The sequence below is a fragment of the Nematostella vectensis genome, chromosome 8, assembly GCF_932526225.1.
Source record: "Nematostella vectensis chromosome 8, jaNemVect1.1, whole genome shotgun sequence".
Classification (NCBI taxonomy): domain Eukaryota; kingdom Metazoa; phylum Cnidaria; class Anthozoa; order Actiniaria; family Edwardsiidae; genus Nematostella; species Nematostella vectensis.
Window position 1 is genome coordinate 7080074 of NC_064041.1, and position 13610 is coordinate 7093683.

Genomic DNA, 13610 nt, shown 5'->3' on the forward strand with positions numbered 1-13610 from the left:
TTTTCCCTTGTTTAGTTGCCGGGTATAGACGGTCTGTAATTCTACTGGTAATGAGGCAATGTATTATTAGTGCGATGACCCCCAAGGGTGTTGAAATAAGCCGTCCGGTGAAGTAAATACATCACTTCTCGTGTTACCATATCACCTCATGTTGGATTAAATTGCTAGTAACTCAGAGCTTCACTTTACGAAATCTTCAACAGAACTAAAAATTGCGCATAATCAAACTAACAGCTTTTGAGATACGGCTTGCGCTAAAGCAAAGACATTATCCACTCGGAAGCTAGGTCAGATAGTTCTCTCTGATTGGCTAAGGTGTTTATAAGTTCCTGTGGATAGCTGGCTCTACGTGTGCAAGAGAGATAGTAAAGGCGAAGGGAACCAAGTCATGGGTTTCTCTGCAGATTATGGCCTTCTCGCCTTTCTGTACGCCTTTCTCTGCCTTGGTGCAGCCCAGACGGTTGGTCGGATCACTAGAGGTGGGTAACTTTTGGTGAAATTATTCGGACTGGTTCGAGTTACACCCGCGATAGGATCTTGCTCGCCACGCGCTCGAGTTTACGATAAGAAACTAGCGCAAACACTGACTCAAACACGCACTTGAAATTGCTCTTGAGCGAGCAGCAAAATGGAATATAAACCGGAATGATATGGGTAGTAAACGTGCCTCATGATGCGTCAAAATTTTGCATTTTTTGTTGAAATCCGTGCTGGTCCTACATCGTCGGATGTGAATGCGTTTTAGCCGTTGAGTTCTTTTATTGAGTCTTTATCAATCTCTGAAAAAACTACAAGGCCACACAACATGACAGAAGGTCGACCGTGTGGTCTTGCGAATATGGTTGCCACATGTGTAGCCGTGTGGGTATTATCGGTGTGCCTCGGTTCAGGGAGATGGTAGTATAAGACTGCGCGCTTGTAACGTTTGCGCTGTTCGCCTTGAACTCTCACAATTACAATACAAAATGCATGTGCAGAATAATGCGAATGGTTGGTTGAATGAAATCATGGGCTTTGAATAATTTGTAGAGTTTGATAAATTCCTGAGAGAAAGGTTATCCGAAACAGATTCCTACTAGGAAATGACTAATGAGAAGAACAATAAACAAAAAAAATAGTGACGCGAAAATACAGAATCGTTGGGGATCTTATCATTTCAATCTTCTGCAAAATAAAATCCTTTCCCTTTGGCTTATTTTTGCAATGGCTTTGCGTTTGTCGAAACTTTTGCCTTATTTTCTGTCTTGTTTGCTCTTGCGTTTATTGTCAAATAACACAGTAAAGTGCAAGTCTTTTTACCACACGAGTGAAGCAGATAAAATTTCTATAAATAACCCTTCAGATTTTTTTAAAACATTATCTCCTTTTTTCATATTTCTTTAACTTTTGATAATGCTAAGTCAGGTTTTCAATATTTGATGTAATTGAACCAATGGCTTCAACCGTTTCCTAAAATACATCCAACCTCCTAGGTTGATTTTTTATATTGCAGTGTATTGTTTATTTGTATAACAAGAAGACGGTTTGAGTCAACGATAGGCCCCGATAAACCGTTCACCTATTCCACATATTACTTTTAGAATATCAACGACTCTATGTCAGCGAAATAAAACATGCACGATTTAAAAAGGTGATTTCACGCTTTTATTTGTTTTCCCGGTGAAGTTGACAATTCGTAGCTTGGACAGATCTGATTAATATTTTATCATGTTTTATTGCTCTAGGATAAGCAGAAACAACCAATGTAAGGTGATGTTTTCACACTGTCGCTTGTCGCAATTCTCGTTATATTAGCAAAAGTGAAGCCAATATCTTGGATATTTGAGGCTTATCAGGGTCACTTAGTACAGACTAATTGTTATTGTAATTTGCTTTCATTTTCCATTCAGTGTATGGCAGGTACTTCCATTACACTTTTAAGTGCATTATCTTGCGAAAAATTCCATTATAAGAACATTTTTCTTCAACCAAAGCCACATTGTTTCACGATTTTTGCATTTTCAGAATAGTATTCAAAATTCTGAAATAATATACCTTGAAGGAGAGCTTATAAACGTCGTCGTGAATATTGATTTTAGGGATTTTACTTTTTATATCCAGGGTGACAGTTCTTCAGTAGCAGTGGAAACATTGCGCGAACAGTATCCCCTCCCCATCTCTTGAAATGTAAATCTTTTTACAGATTGTTTTCAGCAAATATTGCCGCATTTTCACGCTTAGACACCGCCCTCGAATAGGCACCGCATCAACTATGTTTTTATGTTGTTGCACAGGTAAAAAAATGTTGATAACCACTCTTTGCTCTCAGGCGCGTACCAAGATTGACTTATTAAGTAAAAGGGAGGGGGAGTCATATCATATAGAAAAAGTATAGTATTTGACCGTGATCCTTGATTCTTCAATAAGAAATGACCCACTTTTGCTAGAAAAGTGGCTCGTGTCCACCCTGAGCACCCCTTCCCCTTAATTCCCTTAAGAAGACTGTTTACATTTGAAGTTTCGACGATTTATTTTCCAAGAAAAGTTCGATATAACCACTTGAAATAAGCACTTGAAATCTGATACAAAGTATCTCAGTCACTTACTTTAATTAGCCGGATAGAAATGGTTCTTTGTGTGACTTGAAATGCGCGGGAAAGTCAATGGCGGCGTGATTGGCCATCTTTAAATAAGCCATTTGAAAGTAAATATTTGCCACGAATAGACATCGTACTCGGATAGCAATGACGTGCCACCCAAAAGCGGCCGAATAAGATGATTAGGTTTAGGATTAAGGATCCCAAATCTTGAAATTTTGCTATACCCGTGGTAGCTGTATGTCATCCAATGAGTTGGGAGCTATTTTTTACCCTATGAAATCTTCACGGGGATGCGGGATGAGGGGCCACGCCCTCATTCAGCTTCTGAATGCTTTGACTGCAACTTGTTAAAATCCTGCGTACGCCCCTGGCTTGCGCAACGAAGAAATGCCGCAAGAGATGTTCATTCTTGTAGTAAACTAAACTAAACATTCTTGTAGTAAACTAATTAAGTCTCTGACCATGAACCTTAGACTTTCGGTAAAGGCTTTGTAAGCATTTATCAGCTTCGCATGCTTTCAGCGAACCAAATCAATGCGATGATTATCAGCTTCTATCTAGTTTGATCAAAGTGTTTATTTTCTCCGGTCCTCCCAGGAGGGGGGGGGGGGGTACTATTCCCCAATTTATTTCATTTTGTGGTCACGCGGGAAGAAGCTTTTGCGGCAATGAATTCTGGGTAAATTGGTACCTCTTGTATTCGCTGTGGCATTTCTCCTTTGTATCCGGTGAACGCATCGGGTAAATGACGATTTTGTTTTTTTATCTTAATGTTTTATGCGTGCCCGTTACAGAATCCGACAATCCGTTTTTTTTTTCTTATCCGCGTGCCATTTTAAGCCAGATCCGCCGATCCGAAAACCTTTTCATCCCCCCCCCCCCCCCCTTAGTATAAGGTTGTGTTGCCTTGATGAATGGACCTATCAAGACACTTCTTTTGTCCTTTTTAGCAATATCGCTATTCATATTTGCGGTGATAATGTTCAGCCACAGTGGGTGAAAGAAATGCATACTTTCAAATCCTATAATCTATTGTGTGTTTAATTTTTTGTTTAGTCTTGAGCAAGGTATCTATTTCTCCAGCAGCCTTTGTCCTTTATCAAGAATAGACACAAAGATGCAGAAGAGAACATGAATACAGGCTGTATAACATAAATAATAAGCTACCTACCATTTACCCATTCCCGTTAAAAGCTTTTTGCTTAACTCAAACAGGCGTTACAGGTCTGCTAAACTTGAAAAATGTACCCATGAGTGTATAACATCGCACCATCTTATCTGACATCGATCGTCTGTATAAAAGGAATAGAATCTTTGTTTGTGTTTAAAGCTGTTTTTATATCTTAGTACTGAACCGATCCACCCCTCAGCTCCTTAAAGATGTTTATGATCTGTTTTGCCTCACCTCTCAAAGTCATAAAAGGGTCACCTCCTCACAACAACGGCTCTTTTAATGAGGGTTTTGATAAGTTTTTATTTTGTCTATGTTTGTTATCGTAACCGCACTGATAACATCCTTAATCGTGTTTTTAAAAATAACCACAAGGGTGTTGTGAAGAGTTGTTCAAAACACTATTGCGAAAGATTAACATTGATAAAACAGCTGGAACGAATATTCGGGGGAATGCAACATTCAAGAATAAGAAAACAAAAATAATTATTCGTTTTTGATACTGTTAACCTGGCTTCGGACAAGGGCTAAAAAAGGATCTACTCCGCCAGCCCGTTTTTTTGCTGGCTGGGAAGATGTTAAACCCCTCGGTTTCTGGGGGGGAAATCGTCCAGAATGGTTCTGCTGGCAAATTTGTGGAGTCGAACTAGTTGTGCTGGGAATATTTTTTGGGGGCGCTGGAGCGGATGCTGGGGAGAAAAATCGTCCCGATCGGTTATACGGGCAATTATTCATGTGCTAAAATGCCTACCACTGCTGGCTGGGAAAAAAGGAATGGTCCCTCCTGGGGAAAAGGAACAGATAATTTTTCCCCAGCAACTTTCAAAATGCATATTTTCAGCATCAGAACATATTCAAACGACGAAATATGCCATTTTAACGTGTTTCGTGAAGGGGAGCTCGTTGTGTGCCCTTGTTCGGAAGCAGGCGATATAGCTAAAAACTTTTTGTTTTGCAGATTTTCTTGTTTAGATAGAATTTGCGAGTTGATGTACAATGTCAAAATCATAATCCAGGCGTGTTGCCAAGAGTTGATCAATTTTGTCCAGTCGCGAGAATAATATAAATATATGAAAAACGTTTAGTGGGCGAGGAGTGTAGAGCACCCCCCACCCCTCCCCCTCTTGTGCCTATGCCTAACTGAATCATCATCATCACCAATATCATCGTCATCATAACCACCATCATCATAACCATCATCATCATCACCAATATCATCGTCATCATAACCACCATCATCATAACCATCATCATCATCACCAATATCATCGTCATCATAACCACCATCATCATAACCATCATCATCATCACCACCAATACCATCATTATTACCCTAATCTCTTTATTCGTTACATTATATTATTACATCAAAAGACGGGGCCTCTAGCAGATCTGTGGGCGGTTTTACCCCACCCATAATAACGAACCCCCCCCCCCCCCCCTGCCAAACTAGAGTTTTACCACACGAAGCCCACCAACCCTTCCATGACTCCCAAGTAATGAATGATATGTGAATTGGGTGATCTCTCTCTCCTTAGAAAAACCCTTGGCCCTCCCTGGGGTCATTAGATGTCATGGGATATTTGATAGCCACCCGATAGAACAAAGCAGGCCAAGGTGATTTATCGTACGTTATGCATCTTCGTCATATCCTTCGGCTCTCCTCTTATAATTTAACATTTGATGACGGACCGAGGACACTAATAACGGCTGCGCAGGAGACCCCTTCTTTATTATGTCTGATATTTATAGGTTGTGGGGACCCTGGAACTCCAAGTCGAGGCTATAGAATCGGCGATAACTTCCGGTTTGACGACACAGTCGAATTCTTCTGTAATCCGGGATTTCAGATGGTGAAGGGTACGAGGTTACGTACCTGTCACGCAAACGGCAATTGGTCAGGCTCTCTGCCCACCTGCGCAGGTAACGTACTCTGTCACGCAAATCACGGTCACCTGATAGCTACTTAATAGTAATGCGCCGATTCGGCGAGCCTCATTTACTCGAATAAAAGCTGGGCTAGGCTCAATTTAACCCGCTTACAATCGTTTTAAAAATAAACCTAAAATTACGAGATTGCATGAGAAAATGAAAGGAATACAGAGCTGCTTTTGCGCTACAGGATGTCTTAGAATGGCGTATATTTGCTTTTACACTCTTTTTAGGCTAGCACTCTGAGAATAATGCATTTTAGGCCAGCGCTTATTGACTTTATCGCTCTGAAAATAGCGTTTTCAGGCCAGCGCTTATTGAATGTTACGCTCTGAGAATGTCGCTTTTTACCCCGAAGCTTTTTTACTTTTAAGCTATTAAATACGCTTTTAGACAAGCGCTTATTGACCTATTACGCTTTTTAGGCCGCCGCTTATTCGAGTTATAAGGTATGCCTATTCCTATTGCTGATGCTGATTCTGATTCTATGTCTTTCCGCGGTAACCTTTCATATGCACATGCTACTGTTCAAATCGCACGTCACGATCAATGCATTTTCTACTATGTATTTGCTAGCGCTTCGCACACTGATTTTAAACCTAGCGGACCTCTTCTTATCCACAAGCTAATGATGTAATAACGACGAAATTAACACCTTTTTCTCCTACCCGCTTTTCTGAAACGTTTCCCCCTAAATCCCGTTGGGTTACAGAAAGTGTCGCACATCAATATTTTCTCTCTTTCTCCTCCTGATCTGAATCTTACCCTTTCCTCCTCCACATATTTTCATTTTACTATTTTCGTCTCATCTCCCTTCACTTTTTGCCTAAACCTTTCTCCCTAACCATTTTCCTCACCTGTTTATTATTTTTTCTCCTTTCTTTTTCTTTCCACCATCTCCGATTTCTACTAGTAACCCTTTTCCCTGCCTTTACATACAGACTTTCTCTCGTGATGCCTTTCTCTTCTTATGCAAGCATTACATGTCTCTAGCCTCTTTCGCAGTCTTTCTGTTCTCTTGGTCCTCAACTGTGAATCAAAATGTGCATGCTCTAGTCTTTTTCCTCTGCTTAACATAGCCTTCCTCTCGCAAGCAAATAAGTCTCCTTGAAGCTTTTCTGGGTTTGTCACGCTTTGTCACGCAAGCCTAACATGACTCTAGTCTCCCTTGCGACCCTTTTGGGTTTGTCACGGTTTGTGACGCAAGCATGGTATGCATCTAGTCTCCCTTGCGACACTTCTGGGATTGTCACGCTTTGTCACGCAAGTATAACATGACTCACCCTATTTGCTGTCCATTTGTGCCTCGTCACCACGCAGACATTAACGAGTGTGTAAAGTACAGCGACTTGTCGGACCCGGCTGCTAATAATGACGTGTTGATGGCGGGCGGAGTCTGTCACGTGTTTGCTCAATGCTTCAACACTATTGGCTCCTTCATGTGCATGTGCAATGTGGGTTACCATGGGAACGGCAGGGAGTGTTACCCCGCAAAAACAACATTTATGTCGGACGAAGCAATGAAGAGTAAGTATCCTCGCTCAAATTCTAGCTTCTCTCGCTCTTAATTTGCGTGATTTAAATTTTCTGCCCCGTTGCGCCAAGTCTAGACATACGGCTTCTGTTTACGAGTCTGTGGGGATTTCCGTTTCTCATAGGAAAACATATCTACCCTAATAATGTTTTGTGTTGGGTACTGCTTTCGATAAGAAGGATTTTGTTCGGATAGTACAAGTTCTTTAGTCTTTTTTTATTTTATTCTATCACTGAGCATTCATAAAAATTATACGTGCTTTGAACAATGAACTATTACAAGTTTGTCATTGCACTTCTGAAAGACTGGCGCACTGGCGCACTTCTAGACGGAAGTTTTTTTTCATGATCACCGAGATCTAGAACTCTGTATTACCGACTTTCAGTATTCCCTACAGCCATCTTGGCTCAATTATTTTTTCTCGGCTTTTATAATGACATTTTTATTTGTATGGATAGTTGATTTCCTGAGAGGGAACAGCCAAATAGCTCGTTTGTTTATGGGGAATCTTGGCGTTTATTTGAAAGTGTAAAACAAATGGATGCAAAATTTTGGTTTCAAAGCATCGTGGTGGACTCACACGAGTGCATAGAGATTATCATATTATCCTTTGCAGCCCCAAAACATCGCCCCTACCATGTTCCTGTATCGTGTCCCCCCCCCCCCCTAAAAAAATAATAATAATTCGAGGCCTGCTACGGCTATGACCATTGTTTTTTTGTTTTCCAGGAAGGCCGCGTGTCTCACAATCGTCGTGTGGTACAATTGGTCAGGTAAATTCATCGAGGGTTCGACGAATCGTCGGTGGGAAGATTTCTGCCAAGGCTGCTTGGCCTTGGCAAGCCGCCATATATTATAAAGATAGAGGTAAACGAAAATGATTTGGCCACTTATGCAATTTCGACAAGTGACGATCGTGGTTTAATCGTTTTGTTGTCTTTATTACAGGAAGAAATTTTCTCTTTAACGGTGCTTTAATCAAATCTCGTTGGGTTCTCACTGTGGCTAATGCAGTCTTACGGGGCGGCCGGCCAATCAAGCCGCGAAAGCTAAAGGTGATACTCGGTAAGCTAAAGGTATAGATGAGTAAGGACTGAGGACCATTTCACGCGCGCTACCGTGGCCACCTTGACAGTTTTGTAAAGCAGGCCAAAAAAGGGTGATCAGTATACATCAGAACAGAATCAACGGCCTTTTCAAGTCTGACCGGGAGAGAAAAAATATTTCCTGTTCGATTGTTTTTGTTTTTTTGTTTCTTTGTTTTTCTGGTCATTTGCTCGATATATTTACCGTGATATATTTTTACCAGCCCTTGCATGTTGAAGTTTGGTTTGAGTCAAAATATGTATTGGCCACTAAAATGACACAAAATGCTTATAAGAAAATCAATAATTACACTACATTATGCTCTATTTGATTTATTGTTTCCAGGTGAATTAAACAGAGATAAAGAAGAGGGGAACGAGCAAACACTGAGAGTAAAGCGCATCATTACACATCCGGGATACAGCAGAACAAACCTGTCACATAACATCGCACTTCTAGAGCTGGCGAAACCGGCAAAGCTGAACAACTACATCAGAAAAGTAATTTGTCATCTCAATCGTCGCCATCTCACAACTATAATTTTACCATTGTAGGGAGGGCGGAGGGGGGAGTGTTATCATGGTCATAATCACCATCATCGTCATCATTGTGTTTTTATCGTCATCAACATCATTGTCGTCATCATCTTAATCACCGTCATCATCATAATCACCGTCATCATCATCATCATCATCATCATCATCATCATCATCATCATAATCACCGTCATCATCATAATCATCGTCATCATCATAATCACCGTCATCATCATCATCATCATAATCACCGTCATCAACATAATCACCGTCATCATCATCATAATCATTGCCATTATGATCATTGTCGTGACATCATAATTATCTTTTCTGCCATCACCCTGCCTCGTACCCAGGCTCTCGTGACCGAACTAAACGCGTAGTGGTAGCACGAAAATAAAAGGGAAGCGTCTGGCAGATTCTGAAAACAATATGGCGGCAGATAATGAGGTCAGAAATATGCACGGCAAACAACATGCTTTTATTGAAGTGCTAAGGAAGCGTAATGTTCACCAAGCTGTCCTACGAGATCGTGTTACTTGTCTTCATTTACTGCAAGGATAAAACTGGTTTTTACGGGGGGGAGCAAATTATTTCCGAATAGCAGGAAGCTCTAGCGTTACAACGGCTACTTCACGTAAGCGAAACATGGTTCTTCCTTCAAGAATTGTTTGAATAGAAGCGAGCATGTAAGTCGCATTACCTTCCAAATCAAGGTCTTGGAAGGATGTGTCAAGTTTTTCGATATCTCCCGCCGCCGCCATCCAAGGACAAACAACGAACCCCCCCCCCCCTCCCCCCCCTTCAAAAACACGTTTGTAGATGTTCTGATGCCGAAAATATCTGTTACTTTTTTCCAGGAGAGACCCTTCATTTTTTTCCCAGGTAGCAGTGGTTAGACATTTTTCTTCCCGGCCAGCAAACGTTTAGAATTTTTTTCCCAGCCAGCAGTTGTTAGGAATTTCATAGCACATAAATAATTGCCAGTATTACCGATCGGGACGATTTTTCCCCAAGCATTATCCAACGCCCCAAAAATATTCCCAGCACAACTAGTTCGACTCCACAAATTTGCCAGCAGAACCATTCGGGACGTTTTTTTTCTCATCAACCGAGGGGTCTAACATCTTCCCAGCCAGCAAAGAAAACGGCTGCGGAACAGATCCGTGTTGTGCCTTTTGCCATCGTTGACACTCGCTTTGAGAGTTGACTCCAAAAACTTCTTTTTAAGCTTCAAGCAAAATGAAAGTGATTTATCCTGTAAGTTCGCAGCGGGAACTATTTTTCTCTCAAAAAAAAAAAAAAGGAAACGATGTGACAGAAATCGGACAGAATCTACGAGGCGTCACATTTCTCCCGTTGACTCTTCCCTTGTTCCCTTGGACCAGCGCTAAACCTTCCCATGGCTCATTGCGCTCACTAGTCTTGATTCTTTTTCCGTGGCAGTGATATTTCTAGTTGTTTTTACTGACTTGAGACGCCTAGGTACGAGGTCCCATTATTGTCTTTATTGTCATCTTCATAATTTTCACTGTATCATTCGTTTTCTTTTTCACCACAGCAGTCATCGTTGTTAACATACCATTGACGTCATCAACATCAGTTGTTTATTATCGTCCTTGTTACATGTAATATTCGCTATAAACTTTATAGGCCTTTGCCTAAGAGAAAGGGGGGAACTAAGATACTTTATATTCGCTTCAAGGAAAGCAAACACTCTAGTCTCTCTCTTTATTTCTTGTAATATGATATCTTGAAATAATCTTATAAATACTTCTTGAAATAATCTCATAAATACTTCCCGTAATCATGAGGTGTTGACTTTCTTCTACTAGGTCTGTATCACAAAGCGAAAGCGAGACGTCGCACTCGAAAACCCGCCAAATTACGGGACCGTTGCGGGGTGGGGAACAACTCGTAAAATTCGACTTGGGTACCCTGTGGGTCCGCTATCTGCGAAGCTCCGTCAAGTGACTGTACCCATTGTTTCAAACGAAGAGTGTAAACGTGCATCGATTTACACCTATGACAGCGCATTCACATTTTGCGCGGGCTTCCGAAGGAAACCGCTGGCCCCATGTTTCGGTGACGTAGGCAGCCCAATGGTCATTCAAAGCCCTCGCACAGGACGGTGGGTAATTGTTGGATTGTTCGGCTGGAGCGAGGGTTGCGCGCAGCCCCGCAAATACGCGTACTACACGCGTGTCTCAAAGTACAGGCGATGGATCCATTCTATTGTCAGAAGAACCCGTCTTCAGTAGCTCCAACCGAAGCATCATTGATCAAACGCCAAGGGTACCCTGGGCAGCGTAATTACTCTTGAAAATATGCGCGCCCTAAGTTTCCGTTCTTCTTGTGGGAGCTCGTTATGTATTTACGCCGGTCTTAAAAAAAAACATCTGAGACGTTTATTCGATTAAAGAGCTATTCTAATGCAAGGATTATCCGCATCTCGTCCGGTTATTGAACGGGAAGACATCCATTAGCCTATTGTTTTGATCATTCAAGAATTGCAAGCTCACAATTTACCACCACTACATACGGGAGCCTTCTTTTTTTTCAATCTCAGAAATAACCTGCAAATGACACTAGAAGGCAGAAAAAAAAAAGAATAACATAGTTAACAATAGACCTTATGGCGATACTAACATTACTCTATCACGTGGTTAATTCCTGTCACTTGGCTTAGCTCGGCCAGGCGCTTCAAGTGGCTCACCAATGTCACGTGGGTCAACTATGTTACGTGGATCAACTATGTCACGTGGTTCAGCTATGTCACGTGGATTAACTATGTCACGTGTTTCAACTATGTCACGTGGTTTAACTACGTCACGTGGATCAACTATGTCACGTGGATCAACTATGTCTCGTGTTTCAAGACGCCCAGGCGTTGCCAGGTGACTCACCCCTCACGTGGATCACTTTGTTCTTATCCATTCTTCCAGATCTCTGAAGTCACTATAGCTAAGTGTGTTGTTTTTTCTTTTTTTAATTAAGTTCCGAAACAGGACAAAGGATGGTAAAAATGACAATAAATGACTATAAATGGATAAATTGATGACGACATGAATTGGATAATGGGCATCGTCAATACTCACGTACACGGAAACAGTGGTTATATAACTGGTGCATTTAATGGGTTCAATGTGAAAAATCAGTTACCCGTTTTTATGTTCGTTTTCTCAAGGTGGCAGCGCTCGCCAAAACATATATTTATTGAAGTGCGATGCGCGTCTTATAGCTATATAGACAAGTCCTCGGCTACTTGTTGTAGTAATTTTCTTTTATGGAAAAGATAGGTGATTTAACGAGGACATTCACATTGGAATGTTGTATTATGCTCCTTGAGTATACATATTTTATACCAAATAATAGCCTGCTAGCCGAAAATGTTTTCTCTTCGAATATTGGGAAATCTGTGCGAAGAAATTTCTTTTCACCCTCGCCCCGGCGCACCTCGCCCTTCGCGCGCGCCATAGGATTCCAAATATTGGAAGAGAAAACATTTCCGAATGATAACCGGCTGGCAGGCTAACTAGTTAAATATTGTTTCTTTAAAAATGAACTAGCCTGAAAGGACCTCGCATCTAAGGGATCCTCGAACACATTGGACTACTTTCCATGCCTCTCCTTATGATTCTTATAAAAGAATACCTCGCATACTAGAGAGGTGTATAAAACGGTTTAAAGTCCCTTTAAAAACATAAGAACTATGCATATCAAAGGGGCTAGCCACTTACTAAGATTGATTCTTTTTGGTTTTGTTTTGCATTGTATTGCTTTATACAATTTGATAAACCAAAAGAGAGGCTTTGGCTATCGGAGTAATGAGCAATATAGCGGCCTTCTGCCTCTTTGTCACTTGGGAGGGCGGAGCTGGCGAGGAAAGCGGGGACGTAAGATGCTTTGCGCACGTAAAAATCGGTGCGTAAGGGATCCAAGCTTAGAAAGAAGGAACGGAAAGGCTTCTTTTGCTTGCGTCTCCTTTGCGTCGATGTTAACATATGCGCGAAGGGTTTTACGTCCCTGTTTTTTCGCTTGTAGAAAGTTAGCTTTATGCTGCGTTTCATTCAATTAACTGCCATTGGGTGACTTGCGCTAAGAGATCACGTGACTGTTTGGTTGGCAATAGCGCGCGCACGGGCTTTTAGCGGCAAAATAACAACAACAACAAAAGCAACTTATTCAGCGCTTTCGAAAAAAAATTAGAATCTTCTCCTGTCAGAAAGGAGTTTATTTTCATCTGAAGACTTTTTTCTCATCGTTTCTGGTGTGAAGGGCGCATCCATTTCTGTGATTATAAAGGTTTGAATGTCCCACCCAGAAAGGTCACGTGATCTCTAAGCGAGATGATTACGTGACTAAATGACCCCATGGATAAAATTACGTGACATCTATGGCTGTTGCGTCCTGACATGTATCATACGACCGGACCACCTTATATGGTCTTACATCATAACGATTTAAAAAAATCAAGAGATTTATGAAGGTTCTGTGATGATAGCAGCATGAACAGAACCTGTTTTCAGCGATTCAAGAATTTGAGGGACAAAATGTAGACAACGAGAGAAATCTTGCGGTGAACAATCTTCATAATGAAGAAAATAAATATTCAATAAAATATTATGAAATCAGCGTATGGCGTTTTTATAGCATAACTAAAATAACAATACTAGCGGAAAAATACTTACCCGAGGCAGTAAAGTGTTAGCCTGAGGGCGTGGTAGTAAGAGGGTTTCCGTCACTACGAATACTATCGAGAGCATCCCGAG

General features: G+C 41.2%; 1 protein-coding gene across 4 annotated transcripts; it reads left to right on the forward strand.

The window, feature by feature from the left end:
• On the forward strand, positions 1-13473 carry LOC5515256 (coagulation factor IX). 4 transcript variants are annotated; one of them, XM_032384853.2, is made up of 7 exons: positions 1-479; positions 5503-5673; positions 7003-7209; positions 7946-8083; positions 8165-8281; positions 8648-8802; positions 10674-13473. In XM_032384853.2, the coding sequence occupies exons 1-7, from the start codon at positions 389-391 to the stop codon at positions 11097-11099; spliced, it is 1305 nt and encodes a 434-aa protein (XP_032240744.2). In that variant the 5' UTR covers positions 1-388; the 3' UTR covers positions 11100-13473. The 4 variants fall into 4 exon arrangements, with proteins under 4 accessions (XP_032240744.2, XP_001635401.3, XP_048587009.1 ...); XM_048731052.1 differs by lacking the exon at positions 1-479 and adding an exon at positions 5271-5367; XM_001635351.3 differs by lacking the exon at positions 7003-7209 and having other exon boundaries at positions 5-479.
• Positions 13474-13610: the final 137 nt, after the last annotated feature.